The sequence below is a fragment of the Copadichromis virginalis genome, linkage group LG5 (genome assembly GCF_057382275.1).
Source record: "Copadichromis virginalis isolate Kocher_CV1m ecotype Utaka linkage group LG5, C_Virginalis_male_GT1.1, whole genome shotgun sequence".
Classification (NCBI taxonomy): Eukaryota; Metazoa; Chordata; class Actinopteri; order Cichliformes; family Cichlidae; genus Copadichromis; species Copadichromis virginalis.
In genome coordinates, this window is record NC_140622.1 from 1307287 (window position 1) to 1325936 (window position 18650).

Consider the following 18650-nt stretch of genomic DNA (forward strand, 5'->3'; position numbering starts at 1 on the left):
TATTTCACCTAAAGCAAAACAGCAGTCATATAAACCCTCATGTGTGTTTCAACAGATGACAGATTTTCAGGCTAATAGTTAACATCTAATAGCAAACCTATATCTATAGTATTTTCATTCCTCACAAATCTGAAAAATTCTCCACTTCTTTTAAGTGTCTCCCAGAGCAATGCTTAGCATGTTTTGGTGTTTATGTGTCCTTTTGCAGCGTTTTTCTGTTTGCTGGTGTTTTCTAAAGTTGCAGTCCATTTGGCCTCTCATGGCCACCGTACCTTCCAGTTTCAACATAACTTTGCACCAGTGAACCAAGTAAGGTTCATAAAGACATGGTTGAGCAAATTTCGTGTGGAAGAATCTTACTGAACTACAAAGAGTCCTGTCTACAACCCGATAGAACAGTTTTGGATTGAATTAGAGCAGAGCTTCTTATCCCACAGTGTCTGACCTCACAAATGTGCTTCGAGAGAAATAGTGAAAAGTTACCATAAATACACTACTAACACTCCCAGAAGGGTTGAAGGTTTTATAGCTGCAACGGGTGGGTCAGCATTGTATTAAACTTCTATGCATGTGAAAGCAGAAAAGAAAATAATTTTGGCAATATAGTGCATTTTGCAAGGTTAGAAACTCTAAGCAGTAATTAACACTTTATTCAAAGCTGAGGTGACCACTGTGACATTATTTTTGTTTTATTTGCTTTTTGTACGAGACAAAATCACTATTAGGCTGATGATGTCTGAACTGAGGCCTTCATTTTTGATGACGCGAGTTATACCCTGTTTATGGCAACTCTATCTATGTATCCAAGGACCCGAGTTATATAGGTGAATGAATGTGTACATAGAGGATACACTGATACACTTTAGTCCCTTTAATAGATGATGTTGGCACCAGATGTAATACACAATGCCTCTGCTCCAGGCTCAAGGCCAGTTACAGCATTTGCAGTTGTCATCAAAGACAGATCCAGCTCCACACTGCCCCACGTGGGTGTTGCCACCAGAACACATGTAGAAGCTGGCTTTGTCATCTGGGTGGGGATATAAGCCATCAGGTTTCCCATTGCAGAATCCAGTTCCTGGGGCATGGGTAGTAGTGGTGGTGGTGCTGGGTGGAGAAGTGGTGCTCGCTCCAGGTTTTGGGGTGGTGGTTGAGGGTAGTGGGGGAAGCTCTTGACAGTACAGATCAAAGGAATTATGTGTTATTGGTGGTTTTTCATTCATGTGTATCAATAAGCATGAATCCCTTAATGCGTAACTGGCTAAAACACAACCTCACCCTAACCCAACCCACTGTTGACCTATTAACATGAATTCTTCATTACTCCAATCGCTACATGAAGAACATTTACTGCCCTCGTACAAAAGTTTTACTAGTTCAAAACTGTATCGAACATATTTGGATTTTTATTGACTGTTGTAGTAACATCTTATCTAAATTACAGAGGTTCTTATGATAACAGTTCCACACTAATTTATTAAATATATATAGACTAAAATAATTAATCTATATGAATCTGCTTTGGACATACCAATTTCAAGAAGGTTGCGCAGATGAGAGAGCAGAGGATGGGGACCCTCCCCGCAGAATTTTCCTGCAAAGTCATCCAAATCAAGAGCCCACACAAAGGCCCCGCCAAACTTCTGATCTTTCAGGTAACGTACCTATTGGGGAAAAATTAAACAGAGATTGATATCACTACCTTGTACATACACAAATGTGTTAAACAAAAAGAAATGATGCAAGCTTTCTCACTTACCTTGGTTTCATAGCTCTCCTTGTTGTCAAATCCTACCCACTCATTGTTTTTGAAAGCATAGGGGACTTTCTGGTCTTCAATCCAGTTAATGGTGCTGCCTTTCACGAAGGTACAGATCTACAGCACAGACTACATGGTTAACATTTGTCGTTTTATAAATATCATTAGATATCAAAGCAACATATGCTATACATCATGAGGCAATCATTAAATTCCAGCCTTAAGAAATGTACCTCATAATAAGACCAGAATCCAGCTTCACGGGTGTATGGACCAGCTGATGCTGGGCCGCTAGCTGGAGCACCAACACCAGTATTTGATGATGTCAGGCGGAAGGTACGACCATAAGATGCAAATCCCATCCTTAGCTTCTCCAGTGGGGTGCCATTGTCTCTCCAATATTTCATGGCATAGTCCTATAGAAGTTAAAAAATGTGAAGTTTGTGTTCATAAGAAGTTACCTGTTAAAGTTACAGTTATCTTTTAAATGAATCTTATTTCAGTTTTAACGGTTTACTCACAATGTTGAAATAGATAAGGTCACCAAAGTCCTGAGATCCACGGTACAAAGGGCTGTTGTGTCCAGTGAATTGCTCCCAAGTTCCATGGAAGTCGTAGGTCATTATATTGATGAAATCTAATTCTCTGCAATAAGGAAATAAACATAAACAGTGATTTTCATGCTTACATTGCACAACTGTCAGATTTCTAAAAGTAGTAGATGAAGTAAGATGGTTTATAAAGCAGGACCCTCACTTGGCTATCTCAGCGATCTCATATCCAGCATCAATGGTTCCTTTTCCAGCAGCAACAGCAGCAGTTAGCATGAGCTGGGGATTGCCGGTAGCTTGGGCTTCAGCTGCAAAGGCAGCAACAAGTTCCTATAAAAGTGCACCACATAACAGTGTAAGAATGGAGTCCATGGGGTTTAGGAGGTATAGCAGATCATCTACCGATTGGAAGGTTAGTGGAATCAGTCCATTTAGCATTTACCATTCAAGTATGATACAAACGAAACAACATCAATGAGATGTAGATTTTAAAAAATGGAGATCTATACCCACCCTGCAGAGCAGAGTAAACCTCTGTTTGTCCTCAGGAGGACTTCCACGGGATCCAGGGTACTCCCAGTCCAAATCCAGACCGTCAAATCCATGAGTCCTCAGAAATCTGATAGTAGACTGGATGAACTTCTGACGATTAGCTGCAGTAGAAACTGTGATGGAGAACCTGCAAAAAAACAAAAAAACACAAAAACCAAGTTAACATTTGATCTTTATAGTAAAATCTGCTTAGTGCTTTATGTCTTTAACAGGAGAATTGTGATTAATGTTTGCTGTGTTTAATAATGGAAACTTCTTTTTGATTTTGATTTGATTCAGACTGATGGTTTACACACAATATTTGGTTAGCTACGTACCATTGTCCTAATGTGAAATAATTTTCTTTCTTTAAAGTATTTCTTACTGTGTTGACCCAAAGTTCCATCCACCAACGGCCAAGAGAGTCTTCAGGTGGGGATTCCTGGAAACAGCAGAAAACTTGTAATATCATTAAAGAAACTGTAATATCTTAGTGGAAAACTCTTAAAGACACGATACGCTCAAGAGGTATTGTGTTTTGCTTTACCTCTGACCTATAGGATAATATCCACTTACTTGGTCTTCAGATCATTGAAAGACTTGTAGAGGACGTCGTCATTCCACTCGTAGGTAACCAGCTCATTGTTGGAGTTGATGATGGAGAATGCATAGATGAGGGTGGTGCATAGGAAAGGGTCCACATTTTGTGGCAGAAACTTTCCATCTCCAGGCCTGTACTGGGACCAGTTGGTGAAGTAGCACTCCATCCTGCTGGCAGATCCTGTGGTGGTGTAATATTAATAAAGCACAGGTCCCAGTAGTGATACACAAGTAGTGATCAAAATTTATTTTCTTTAACAAAAAAGAAACAGAAAAAAAACTTACCCAGCTGGCTCATCACCAGACACAAACCTAAGAAAAATTAGAATGTAGGCAAAAGCATGATAAAATAAATGTCAGTGTTTACATTTATATTGTATGCATGCAATAAGTTCCCAAAATACCTGCTACAACTGTGAGCCTGGCCATCTTAGAGTGACTTCTTAATATTTCACTTGATGACTCTAAGAGAAAAAATGATGTCAGTTCCACAAATCAAGCAACACTATAAAAGCTACAACCTCCCACCCACCTACCCACCAGCAAAAAAAAAAAAAGAAACCATGATTAAGAGAGAATAAGGGCTGTGCCCCTTGTTCATTTACCGTCAAACCAGAAGAAAGACCCAAACAGCCGCAACAAAGTTTGGCCTTTTATACACCTGATTGTTCTACGAACACAAAGACAATATAGCAGTCTTTCGTAAATCTAGGTCATAAGTGTACTGATTATTAGGACATGCTTTGATAAGAGATTGCTTAGTCTTAGCTATATGTAGGCAATAATTTACTCATTGTGGCACGTATATGACCCTGGTGTACCTTGGGTCACCGGTCACATATCATATCGTTATATAGTATATTACATACAGGGGGTAAAGTAAGTATAGAACATGTCACCAATTTTCTAAATAAATATATTTCTAACTTTGCTACTGACATGAAATTCTTATCAGAATTCAATCGCTAACAACCCATCCGATCCACACACGCAAAGAAATCAAACCATAGATGTCCGTAAATTATGCAAAATAATAAGAAATAATACAGGGGGGAAAGTATTGAACACACACAGAAAGGAAGTTGCAAAAACAAAAACCAGTCAAGACACTCGCAGAAATCCATCAGTAACTAGAAAGCAATTCTGTCAAGAATTAGTAATTAGCTGGTTCAGTCCCAACTGATGGCCTATAACCTATAAGAAACACCTCATGATAGATAAAACCAATGAGCTCTCTGAGGACATACTGATAGCACTGGTTACAGAAGAATTTCTAGGCTACTGAAGGTTCCAGTGAGCACTGTTGGGGCCATAATCCAGAAGTGGAAAGAACATCATAAGAAGACACTGAATCAGCAAGTACAATTGTTCCAAAGAAGACAATAAGTTACTCACTCCACCGCCATGCTCACTGCGTAAGACTCCAGTGTTGAAGAAAAAGCATGTTGAAGTACATTTAAACTTTGCTTTTGGATGCCATAATACACGTGATGTTTGGGTGTCAAAAAACACTGCATATCACCCCAGAAACTCCATAAGAACAGTGAAGTTTGGAGGTGTGAACATCGTGGTGTGGGGCTGTTTTTCAGCACACGGCAGTGGGACACTTAAACTGAAGAAAGGGTGAATGGAAAAGTGTATTGAAACATTTTTGATAAAAATCTGCTTCCATCTACCAGGATAATGAAAATGAAATGAGGGTGGACATTTGAGCAAGACAGTGATCCCACACACAGCCAAGGAAACGCTCAATTGGTTTCATGGTTATTCATTAATTAAATATAGGATGATATGATACCTGATAGAATTTTTGTTTTGGATACAAATCATATTGTTATGCTGTCATGTTCCAGATTAAAGTCAGTCTTAAAATGAATCATTGGAGGAAGTATTTATTCCTTTATGTTTTTTCTATTCATTCATTTCAACATTTTATTCTCATAATACAAGATAGAAAATAATTCCTACCTGGTTTATGACTGTGCTAATAATAAAGGTTTGAATTTATTCTCAAATAACTCTTGTTTTTACTTAACCCCTCTTCTTTTAGTTGGGTTGGAGGTTGTTAAAGTGGATGACCTTATTGTTGTTTCAATAATAAAGTTTGGTTGAAGGTTGGTGGTTTGATTCCTGAAAAGAAGCCTTCTTTTTTTTTTAATGTGTGAAGTTTTGTAGACCCAAGTATACAACATGTGTATGTCAGCTTTGTGTCTTTATATAATATAATAATATATAAGATATAATAATAACATGAAAATTTGATGTCAGTTGTTATGGAAAATCATTAGTTTCCAGTTGTAACTGATAAATTAAAAAATTAAAGCAAATAAAGCACGATTATATCATAATACAAAGTACATCGATCATATGGGTGCATTTTGTGATGAAGTGAATGACTCCAATGACTGATACCTAAACATAATAGAAGAAGTATGAAAAATAATAATCACTCAATGTTTGTCAGCTATGTGACAATAATAAAAAAGATGATCATAAACTGAGAAACATCATGACATAACAATATAGAAGTGCCCATCTTCTAAGATTAACCGTGTTGATTATTTTATATCTCTCCTTTGTTGAAGACTGGCCACGACCTTTCATCATGAAAATGTTTCACAGCTAGTGCCATAATTAACATTTAGGTGATTTGGAAATAGGCTTGAGTGAATACACGTTATCCTGTGCAATAAACAGATTTACAATGGTGTGACGTTTGCGTGTGCTGGAACAAGTGATAAACCACTAACAAACTTTCAAATGAGTGGAAAGGAAAAAATAATACAGGTGATTCTGATCCCCCACCTGCTGCATGAATTTACATTGTCAACAAATCATTCTTGACTGTTTTCAGATTTCTTTTTTATTTCATAAAGTGTTTTGAAACAACAAAATATACCCTTTATTTAAAAAAAACAAAGAAAGAGATTTTCCTTGCTTGTGCAATCAGTTAGTGCTCACTCCTTCACATTATCTTATCACTTATCACTGTAAGATAACGTAAGGCCATCTATCTAAACATTATCCTTTTAGATGGCACAATATCCCCCGTGCTTTCCCTTACAAACCCTAGAATTTCTACAGTTTGCCTCAATGTTACACATAGTTTTCAGGGTGTGAAATAAAGTGTGCAAATTAAAATTAAAAGGGTGCTTAAAAATTAATCTTCAAAAAATAAAATAAAATGCAAAACACAAACAGAACATATGATACATATTCTGTTTGTTCCATTTATGATTGCTTGACTGATAAACCTGCAACTTAGATTATACTACCAAAAATATTCGCTCATCTGCCTTTGCATGCATATAAATTTAAATCGCATCCCATTCTAAATCCATAGGGCTCATTATAATGTCAGGCCACCCTTTACATCTACATCAGCTTCAGTTTTTTTGGTAATGCTTTCCACAGTGTTAGGAGCATGTTTATAGGAATTTTTGACCATTCTTACAGAAGCACACTTGTGAGGTACTGATGTTGGACAAGAAGACTTTGGCTCACAGTCTCCACTTTAATTCATCCCAAAGGTATGCTATTGGAACGACTTCAGGACTCTGTGGACTTTTTCCACTCCAAACTCATTCGTCCCTGTCTTTATGGACATGGCTTTGTGTACTAGTGTGCAGTCATGTTGGGACAGGAATGGGCCATCCCCAAACTGGTTCCACAAATTTGGGAGTTTGAGGCCCCAGTCCGCGAGATCTTCAACGCACACCTCCGGCAGAGCTTCAACAGCATTCCCAGGGAGACTGGGGACATTGAGTCCGAATGGACCATGTTCAGCGTCTCCATTGCAGAAGCTGCTGCATTGAGCTGCGGCCGCAAGGTGGTTGGTGCCTGCCGTGGTGGTAATCCCCGAACCAAATGGTGGACACCAGAGGTGAAGGGAGCCACCAGGCTGAAGAAGGAGTCCTATCGGGCTTGGTTAGCCTGTGGGACTCCGGAGGCAGCCGACAGGTATCGACAGGCCAAGCGGAATGTGGCTCGGGCAGTGGCTGAAGCAAAAACTCGGGTGTGGGAGGAGTTCGGAGAGGCCATGGAAAAAGACTTTCGGACTGCCTCGAAGAGATTCTGGCAAACCGTCAGACGTCTCAGGAGGGGAAAGCGGTGCTCTACCTGCACTGTGTATAGTGCTGGCGGAGCGCTGCTGACGTCGACTGAGAAAATTGTCAGGCGGTGGAAGGAATACTTCGAGGACCTCCTTAATCCCACTGACACGTCTTCCGAGGAGGAAGCAGAGTCTGGGGATGAGGGGAATGACCCGCCAATTTCCAGGGGCGAGGTCACTGAGGCAGTTAAATAACTCCTTGGTGGCAGAGCCCCTGGTGTTGATGAGGTCCGCCCCGAGTTCCTGAAGGCTCTGGACATTGTAGGGCTGTCCTGGTTGACACGCCTCTGCAATGTTGCGTGGAGATCAGGGGCAGTACCTGTGGACTGGCAGATCGGGGCGGTGGTCCCCATCTTTAAGAAAGGGGACCGGAGGGTGTGTTCCAACTACAGGGGGATCACACTCCTCAGCCTCCCTGGGAAAGTCTATGCCAGGGTGCTGGAAAGGAGAGTTCGTCCGCTAGTCGAACCTCGGATACAGAAGGAACAATGCGGTTTTCGTCCTGGTCGCGGAACACTGGACCAGCTCTTTATCCTCTCCAGGATGCTTGAGGGTGCATGGGAGTTTGCCCAACCAGTCTACATGTGTTTTGTGGACTTGGAGAAGGCATTCGACCGTGTCCCTCGGGGTGTCCTGTGGGAGGTGTTGCGGGAGTATGGGGTGTCTGGCCCATTGTTACGGGCCATTCGATCCCTATACAACCGTTGCAAGAGCTTGGTTCGCATTGCCGGCAATAAGTCGGACTCGTTCCCGGTGGGTGATGGGCTCCGCCAGGGCTGCCCTTTGTCTCCGGTTCTGTTCATAATTTTTATGGACAGAATTTCTAGGCGCAGCCAAGTGGCGGAGGGCTTTCGCTTTGGTGGCCTCAGAATCTCATCTCTGATTTTTGCAGATGATGTGGTTCTGTTGGCTTCATCGGGTGAGGGCCTCCAGCTCGCACTGGAACGGTTCGCAGCCGAGTGTGAAGCAGCGGGAATGAGGATCAGCTCCAAATCTGAGGCCGTGGTTCTCAGCCGGAAAAGGGTGGAGTGCCCACTCCGGGTCGGGGATGAGTTCCTGCCCCAAGTGGAGGAGTTCAAGTATCTCAGGGTCTTGTTCGCGAGTGATGGGAGAAGGGAGCCGGAGATCGACAGACGGATTGGGGCTGCAGCTGCAGTAATGCGGACGCTGCACCGGTCCGTCGTGGTGAAGAGGGAGCTGAGTGTAAAAGCGAAGCTCTCAATTTACCGGTCGATCTACGTCCCTACCCTCACCTATGGCCACGAGCTGTGGGTAGTGACCGAAAGAACGAGATCGCGGATACAAGCGGCAGAAATGAGCTTCCTCCAAAGGGTGGCTGGCCTCTCCCTTAGAGATAGGGTGAGAAGTTCGGCCATCCGGGAGGGGCTCAGAGTAGAGCAGCTGCTGCTCCACATCGAAAGGAGCCAGCTGAGGTGGTTCGGGCATCTGACAAGGATGCCCCCTGGGCGCCTCCTGGGTGAGGTGTTCCAGGCATGTCCCACCGGGAGGAGGCCCCGGGGCAGACCCAGGACACGCTGGAGAGATTATATCTCTCGCTTGGCCTGGGAACGCCTTGGTGTTCCCCGGATAAGCTGGAGGAGGTGGCTGGGGAGAGGGAGGTCTGGGGCTCTTTGCTTAGGCTGCTGCCCCTGCGACCCGACCCCGGACAAAGCGGATGAAGATGGATGGATGGATGGATGGATGGATGGATGGATGGAAATTGTCCTACATGTGTAGGCATGCCAGAGCATTAAAAGTTTCTTTCAATGGAACTACGAGGCCGAGACAGATTCCTGGTAAACAACCCCACATCACAGTCCTCCCTCTGCCAAACTTTATACTTGGTACAATGCGGTCAGACAATTACCATTCTCCTAGCAATCGCCAAACCTAGACTTGTCCATTGGATTGCCAGACAGAAAAGGATTTAGGCTTGCCTACCACTTCAAAGCTGAGTTACTGTCATTCCCAAACACTTCCACTTTGATATAATACAACTAACAGTAAATTGTGGGATATTTAGCTTTTTTTTTATGTCTGGACCCTGCTGCACAGGTGACATCTAACACACTGGGGTTTCTGAGAAAGACCCATTATTTCAAAAATGTATGTAGAGCCAGTCTGCATGCCTTCATTTACCTGTGGCCATGGAAGTGATTGCAACACCTGGTGGTGTCACCCTTCCAGCACTGTGTTTTGTAGATCTCTTGAACAGAATCATTATCACCCAGTTATTAAATGCTATATAAATGGCACTATTACTGGTAACAGAAGGCAAAAGGGTATGCATACAAAACCCCATATTACATAAAGCAATGCTTCAATGTAAAACGAATTCAAAATTTAAAACAAAATTTTATAAACACATAAAGATCAAGATCATTTTGATTTAGTCAAACTGAAAATGACCTTCTCTCTTTTTGCCATACACTGTAAATTCTAATTAGTTCCCAGAACTCAAAAAAGCTATGCAAACTCGTTCCCTCAACAAAATTGAGTAAAGTTTTACGTAAGATGACCAAGTTAGGGCAACTTACTCATTTTGAGTACACTGTACAGCCTTGTTAGTTCCCAGAAATCAAAAAAATTAAGGAAACTCGTTGCCTCAAAAAAACTAAGTAAAGCTTACTTAAGATGACTGTTAGGACAACTTACACATTGCAAGTCTGCAGTATTAAGAATAACTTGATATTTCTGACTGTACAGTACTAATTGTTTACCTACTGACAAACATTTCAAGTTCAACTAAATGAAAAAACTATTTGTGGTAACCTGAATATGATTAAAAATAATTAACAACACTTTTTGTAATGATGTTAAAATCAGCCCAACTTTTATTTTCAAACACAACAAAGTACAACAGCCAACATACTGGACACTGTTCTGCTGAGCAACAAACAGTTATATCGCCATCACTGTTATAATCTTACAATGAAACAAAGTCTCAGATGTAATTATTCTGAAAATAAGTTTAGGCCTACCACAACTTTGTTTTGTACTTACTTATATAATCAAAATAAAATATTTGTTGTTCTGTCACAAGTGCATCTCTGATTTAAACAACACATTTGTTTTCCATTCCAACACAGGAGCTGGAATGTTGTAATGTTTTAAGGATGCTTGTTTCCAGTCCAGGCATTACTGCTGAATGACTGTCATGGATTGAGGTGATCCACATGTAGGTGCAGAAGAAGGTCTGTAACTTCCCTTAAGTACAGTGGCAGTGGATGTGGGTTGGAGATGCAATGAGCTTGAACCTGCAGGCGACCATCTTCACTGACCACACCATCTGTGACGGAGGACTCATCTCTCCTGGTGTCCTGCAAGCAAACAATCATATTTTTTGGAACATGAACTTAATTGCTTTCTTAAAACATTTTTTTCTGCATTTGGTATAAACAGACTCCAATTTGGACAATCTCAGGCTCCCTCCCCACGGAGAGGTGACACTGTCAGTCTGGATAGCCGTGACCCCCACCCAACACACAATAATGTCATGAAAGCATCATTTTAAAAAGGGCTATGCAAACATGGCCAATAACGTTCATTCTAATGATGTGCATTTGGGAACAAAACAAATGTTGCTGTTAGAAAACTTGCAGACTTCACTATATACTTCCACAGCATGTCTTGTAGAATTAACTGGAGTCACCAGCAACAGCATCGTGCAGTCATATCTCAAGTCTAATAACAGAAGACAGGAAAAGATCAGTACAGAAACAACTTCCCCAAACCAAAGCACAAATAAAACAATAAGTAAAACAGGCTGATCTAAAGTATGATTAAAGCTCAGCCTCATTAATATAAATGTCACTGACAGTTGCTAATATATTGGAAAACCAAAATACTTACTGATGTCTTTCTGTCCAACAGCAGGAGTGCTGGTCCCTCAAAGACAGCAAGAAGCAAGCAGAGGGAGAAAACACAGAATTTTTTCAGAAGCTGATTTGATCCTTAAAGGCTGTGCAGTCATAATAACGTACAACACAGAGGGTCAATGTAGACCCCATACAACCAAATTAGACTAACACATATAGTAGTAAAAACACCATCTACTACTGTGTCTGAATGTGTGGTATTGGCACTGTCAGTTTAGGCCTAAAGAGACATGTTTAAAAAAGACCACCTAATTTAAATATAATCATTACATGCTTGTTAAAAGCTAACTTCCAATATATAAAGTTTCTTATAAGCAAAATGACCAGATCTAACATATGGCAGTGTTCATATGTAACATAATGTTTCTTATGATTCAACTGTGGAATATAACTTAATTCTTTAGAAGGACAAGCTGTAATATTTTATTCTCAAGTATAAAGCCAACCTAGTCTTTAACCATTTAACAGGCCACTATTCTGGATTATAGCTTTCACCACAAAACTTGTTTTTAAACACATTTTTTAACAAAATAAATACTATTGTTAATATTATTATTTAAAATGTAATTAAATAGAAAAGTCGGTTAAATATAAAAGCAGTTAAAGAAAGGCTAGATTTGACATTAATAGATGTCACAGATGTTCAAAAGCTGCCGCAAAGCAGTAGCGGTTATTGATACGGGCTACACGGGCGGTTGCCTGGGGCGGCATCATGGTGGGGGGCGGCATCACGGGCATCGGCAAAAAAAAAAAAAAATGCTTGTACTCATGCGTCCCCGACGTCAGCCAGCGCATATTGGGAATGGTACAGGCGCCAATCAGTTTTCTATCGCCCATTTGCTGGGAGTATAGGGCGCCCTTTGTTTGCGAGGTGCGCCTGCTGCTTGCGGCACAGGGAGGAGAGGGCGGGGCGGCAGGGAGCAGCATCTAATAACCAACTTGCAAAGTTAAACAAAATAAAAACAAACCAACAAACACGAAAACACCAGACATCATGATACAGACTTATAATTTGCACCAATGTTTTTTCGAAATTCTGTACATGAAGAGTGAGTGCGAGAGCCCTCGGTGCGCCTGCTCGCTGCTGAAGTCAAAGTAAACTTTATTGTCATCTCCGCTACATACAGTCCAGCATATAGAGAGACGAGACGACGAGGCTCCAGCTACAGCAGTGCAAGTAAACAAACAATAAATATAAGAAGAGTAAGAAAATAAATATACACTTTAGGACTCGGGATAAAGGATCAATAACAATTTAAAATTTACAGTTTCATGATTTAAAGTCTCACACAACCCGTCGAAAGGGGAGGGGCCAGCTGCTTCCAAATAGAGCACATTTCATTTGTAATGTTGTAAATCCAAGCCCATTATGTATTCATGATTTGAATCCTGGGTTGTGTGAAATCCCAGAAATAAACCCTAGACAAAGTGAATCCGTGAACTAAGGCGTAGGTCTGTTGAGTTTATCAGCGTTTTTGGATAAATAATAATACATAATACTGGTAACTTACTTAAATTGAGTTCTAATAACAAATTGATAAAAATTTAGTTCAGCCTACTTAATATTTTTAATTAAACACAATATTAGATTTTACAGTGTAGAAAAAAAAATACATAACTAGCATTACATACATTGTGCAAGTTCACAGCAATAACCGAGAGAATAGCCCAATGTTCAGAGGATTCTGGTAGAAGTAGAGAAGAAGACCTCTCTTTTAAAAACTGCTGTGACCACTGATGAATAAGTAGAATGTAAAAAGACCACAGGACAACAGAAACAGGACAAAACACAATCTACAAGTGAAGACAAAAATTAATGGCATGCAATTGTTGCATATAGACAGATGGCAACTGAAGAGAGGGAAGTGGAGAAGAAATGCTTATCGTATCATGAGAAGTGCAGCAACCTTAGAATATAGCAGCAAAACTAAGAGATGGTCAAAGGTCACCTGATCCAGGCCAAACTATAGCCTTTATCAAGTTTTAAGCTTAGTCTTAAAAGTACAGACGATGTGTGTCTCCTGAACCCAAAATAGAAGGACACAAACTAAAAGCTTTGCCTCCCCTTCTACCACTGGCAACTCAAGGAAACAACAAAGTCACTCAGCCTGCAGTCTGAGAGCAAAGTCCTCTATCGGGACAATATGGTACAGTGAGGTCTTTAAGATAAGGTGGGGTCTAATCAGTCACGACTTTGTACACTATGTGAGGAGAAAGTTCTGACACTTAGGAATGTAATGTGCTGGACAAAAACACAGTGGATTTTAAATTAGCTGTTAATATATGATTGGAGTACTGCTTTTCAGCTTTAACTCAAGGGGTTTTGCAGTTGGGCTGGCTATAGCCCAGGAGGTAGAGTAGGTCGGAAGGTTGGTTGGTTTGACCCCTGGCTCCCCCCACTGTTCATGTCAAATATCCTTGGGCAAGATACTAACCCCCGGTTGCTTTCCAATGCATTCACTGGAGTGTGACTGTTAGTTAGTAAGCACTTAAAATCATAGAAGAAAGTGAATGTGGCATGTTGTATCGAGCGCTCCGGTAGAGTAGAAAAGTCCTATATAAGAATCGGTCCAAACCAAATCACATCTTCTGCATCATCTGTCAAACATGGTTTTGGAAATGGTATGAGCATGTACACTGAAAAAAGAAAATAGTTGAACCAACTTAATTGAATTATTTCAATTGGTAACACCAAATTTAATTAAGTTCTTTGAAATTAAGTTAATACATTAAATTAACACAACTGATTTAAGTTACATGTACTTAATAAATTAATTGCTGTCAAATAAACATTTTGCATTAATCCAACTTAAAATTAAGACATTTCAACTTAAAGTTTTCAGTTTTTCCAACCCAATAATTTGCATAACCCAAAAGTAAAATATTGCTCTTTGCTAACCTAATAATGTGGTTTAGTGTAAATTACTTTTTGTAGTGACTCTAAAATGAAATTTTAGTTTGTATAATAAAGCTTAAATCAAAATTTTAAGTTGCCTGAAAATATTTTTCAAAAATTCAAAATCCAATGTTTTTTTTTTTAAATGCTTTATTGTATAAATGTAATAAAGTATTACCTTTATGGCAACCAACACAGCTTTTGGTCAAATACATTACACATTTGTCCTTTTTGAAACACATATGCACAAAATGCAAGTAATGCTTAGTAGGACCACAAAGTTGTCAACAAAGTGTAAAGTGCAACACAGTATTACACAAATATCAATCTTAACACATACAGTGTCAACTATGAAAAAGTGCCCCAAGAGTATACAGAAACTTCTCTTCAGCTATAGCCAATGAATAAATATCTGAACAGTGTAGCTGACCAATGGGGATGAAAAAATATAAACACTCCTCTAGAGTTTTAGAATGTCACAACAGTTTGTTGTATAACTGAGCACATCAAACCTGAAATGCAACCTTTCCCTTGAAACGAAGGCAAATATGTCTGAAAAAAAATTAAAAAATAAATAAAAAATACCATAAAAGCACATTAAATTGGGGTTTGAGGTCTCTTGGAGCATAAAAAAGGCCCAACATCCAAAAGAGACTACATATTTTACATGCTATATGTCCAAACACAGTTGTTCCTTCGCATTATGGCACAGGGCCATTTGTTGGTCATTGTTCTGTGCCATTACTGGGAGCTTTGAAGTTTGATATACAGATTTTGGACTTTGGGGGACATCTTGTGCTGATCAAGCTGCATGAAGATTTTTTGGAGCACTTCAAAAGTGAAGCGAAAGGGTTTTGGATAAGCTAGGTTGAGTGCATAGATCAAACCTAGAAGCAGGGCACAAGCTGAGGCAACTGAAGTTAGTTCATGCAACACTTCCACACCCTCAATGACAATGCCAATGTCTTCAGGTGGCTCCTGCAGTCCCTCCCCCTCCTTCCGAATCACATACACTGCCATGGTGACCTCCTCCAGGTCCCTCTGAACATCATCTGCTCCACAGTCCTACAGAGGGGTACAAGACACAAACACAAATCATCATTAGCCTCACTTCTTACTGTGATTAAGTGTTTGGGTGATGTACCAATATGTGTTATGTGCTGAGCTATTTCTTGGCTGGGTGTCATCACACACCAGAAACAGCAGAGAGAGGTGTATCAATCTGACTCTAATCAAATTGTAAGCAAGAAAGATAAGATTTCCCAACATGTCAAACTATTCCTTTGAACTTAAATAATCAAGTAAGCCCGTCTTACTTAAAACAAAGTCAATCCGATATGTAATGTGTTGTTGCTGGGAATTACATAATGTCCAATATGGTCATGATAATAAATACATGTCAGCAATCCAACTAGGGTTCACGTGTTATGTTTGTTCTAACAGTTAACTTTTTTGTGTCCCTTTGACAAGATGTGCTGACAAACTGTTGAAACTTACAAGGTATTCCTTGATCAGGCCATCTGCATCTTCTCCCAGGAAGATGGTGAGGGCTTTCAGCACACATTCCCTCCGATGATTAAAGTCCACAGTCTAGAACAACAAATGTTGAGTAATTTGAAACTCTAAATTTCATAAGACAGACATCCTTACTCTTATTGCTTAACTTACATGTACTTTATTTAAAAACAGTAATTCACAAGCCCAGAGATTCATTACAGAAAGAAAAGGGGATGAGTTCAGTGGAGTCGCTAAAAACATTCATGCATATGAAAGCCATGATTAGCATTGGCCTGCCCATATTGTCTTTATGAAAGATTCAGTTAAATATATATATATATTTTTTTGGATTCAGATATATTTTGACAGCCCTCTTAGTTACGAAGCATCTTGTTTGATGGTACAGATTTACCTGGTCCAATGTGTCCAAGATGTTCGCAATCTTTTGGCGTGTTGCTCCTCCTTTGGCACGTATGACTTTGATCAGCTGACTTGAGTGCATGTCTAACTGGGCCATGAACTTCCACTCAAGAGGAACAGCCATGAGCCTCTGGAACTCTGTATTTATCTAAAAACAAAACACAAATGACAGTAGATATTGTATTATGGAACAAAATGCTGAAACTGATTGTATGCCAAAATGTCTATATCCCAAAAAGTATAACATATATGGGAATTCAAAATGTAAATTCTTTCATTAAGTTCAGTGTTATAAAATCTCAACCAAATCAAGTTATGACCGATTCATGAAAGTTAACTGCAATAAATCCCGAAGCATACAGACTTCGATCACTTCAGTTCCATTCTTACCTCTTTCTGTGTGAAGAGTGCAGGCCATCTGTCCTTCAGTTCCTGAATGCTTGGTTCTTGGTTTACCACCTCATGTCGTCTGTAGGCAAACGTGTTAGCCATTTTGTCTGCGATGACCCTTTCATTGTCCCTTATCCCGATCTCTGTCAGAAGTTCTAGTCTCACTTTTTCCATGCTGTCCAGAGTCTCACCAGTAGGAAAGGATGGATAAAAGTTAGCTTCAGAACGTTTTGGCTTCTTCACTTTTTTAGCAGGGAAAGCATCTGTAGTAGCTTTAGATTTCAGTGAGTTTACACACAGCTCTGGACACCCCTGTAATTTGAGCTGGGTCCTGTAGTTTGCCATTTTGTACTTCAGTCGTTGTTTCCAACCGTAGCAGCCATTGAATGATCCAGGTTCTTTCAAACATGGGTGCTTTTTGATAAGGGCCTCTGCAGCTGCGCAGAAATGTGCATCCTCTGGATAGGCCTTGTAACGGTAAATTTCTTCTGCAACTCTTTTCAGGATATCAGACAGCATTCGGGCGCTTAAAGTCAACATTTTTTGGCTTACACGGTACTCAGTATTCCCCCTCTCTAGCTGTAGCTCTGTGTCATATGAAAATTGGGGAATTGCAAAGTCTTCTGGCCACTGTTGTATTCGAGATGACATAGATTCAGGGGATGAGAGGATAACTGTGTCATTTGATGCCACCGAAATACCGTCATCAGACTCAAATGAAAGAGACAGAGATGAAGTGGACTGATCGGCACTGATCAAAGGTGGATTTGTTTGCTGGTGGATCACTTTGATTGTCCCCAAATTCCGAAGTTCGGTGGTAGAATTCAGATTAAAGAAGTCGTTGCCAAAGTCTTGGTCCATGTATTGCAGTCTGAAGTTACCTTTTAACCCAAAGGTAGTCTTTATCGTGCTGAGAAGGTCTTCAAGTGACTCTGGGATGCCATTTGGAAGAGTCAGCTTTTCAATGTTGTTCTCTCCTAAAATCACCTTCAGTCTTGCAGGTGTTGAACCAGCCATGGTGGTCTGAGAACAAAGCACAAGCACAGTTAGTGAGGATCAACATGTAAACCACTGACATTTCCAATTAGGAGAATTTAATGTCAAACTAGAGGAAAAGAGAGAAGGCAAAGAGAGGAGGAAAGGGGAGGAGAAAATGAAGAGGAGAGGTGGAGATCAGCTGAGGCAGCGAGGAGAGAAGGCAAACCGAAGAGGAGAAGGGAGGAGAAGAGAGATGGCGAGAATATGGGAGACATTGAAGAGAAGAGAGAAGGAGAGGAGGTGAGGAGAATATAGGAGACAATAAGGAGAGGAAAGAAGAAAAAGAGAAGAGAAGCAGAAGGGGGGAGAGCATAGGATTAGCATTCACTGACTGGAATCCAGCGACCTGCATTAAAAAAAATGACATAACTGATGAATTGCCAATGACATCATCACACCACTTTGGCTTGCAGTATAAAATAAATATGTTCTGAGAACACATTAGTATTGTATGGGTCTGGGTTTTGTTTTCCCACTTAAGAAAATACTTTATCATATTTTGAGGCCTCACCATTTAAACATGGACATATCTTTTCAAGGTGACAAGACGCAGCCCTCTAATATTGTAGTCTGCCAGTGGGTAGGTATCATGCAGTTCTTGTGGCTCAACAAGTTCCACTTCTTTGCTTGGTGATGTTTTGAGATCATAAGCTCTGTAGTATTCCATATACCATCCGCTAAGCTTTTTCAGAATGAAGATTAGTTTGTCCTGCAGTATCACCATTTGGATGATTTCACCAAACTCTGGCAGTCCTCCCAGTGAGCCGTGGATCAAGATCATCCCACACTTGTAGATTATTCCATTATATGCTACACTTTTAGCCAAGCACACATTGTCCATATCTGGAGACTTCTGTCTCAGTGCATTTGAGATGTCCTTGTTAAGAACATCAATGTGAACAGTGGAAACATCTGTTACTTCCAGTGGGGGTTTGGCAAAGCTAATTGCATGCAAATGATATGCAATCTGATACTGATG

The 18650-nt window shown here is 40.4% G+C and overlaps 2 protein-coding genes across 2 annotated transcripts; both read right to left on the minus strand.

Annotated features, from left to right (window-relative positions):
- Positions 1-856: 856 nt before the first annotated feature.
- On the minus strand, positions 857-4090 carry LOC146708702 (acidic mammalian chitinase-like). The gene is made up of 12 exons (XM_085455513.1): positions 4047-4090; positions 3846-3905; positions 3727-3753; positions 3418-3622; positions 3227-3283; positions 2824-2989; positions 2516-2640; positions 2281-2404; positions 1993-2175; positions 1760-1876; positions 1532-1664; positions 857-1171 (listed from the first exon to the last, which is right to left on the minus strand). The coding sequence occupies exons 2-12, from the start codon at positions 3868-3870 to the stop codon at positions 924-926; spliced, it is 1410 nt and encodes a 469-aa protein (XP_085311639.1). The 5' UTR covers positions 3871-3905; positions 4047-4090; the 3' UTR covers positions 857-923.
- A 10358-nt stretch (positions 4091-14448) lies between these two features.
- LOC146708703 (uncharacterized) lies at positions 14449-18223 on the minus strand. The gene is made up of 5 exons (XM_085455514.1): positions 18183-18223; positions 16634-17656; positions 16236-16391; positions 15824-15916; positions 14449-15391 (listed from the first exon to the last, which is right to left on the minus strand). The coding sequence occupies exons 1-5, from the start codon at positions 18183-18185 to the stop codon at positions 15068-15070; spliced, it is 1599 nt and encodes a 532-aa protein (XP_085311640.1). The 5' UTR covers positions 18186-18223; the 3' UTR covers positions 14449-15067.
- Between the last annotated feature and the right edge of the window lie 427 nt (positions 18224-18650).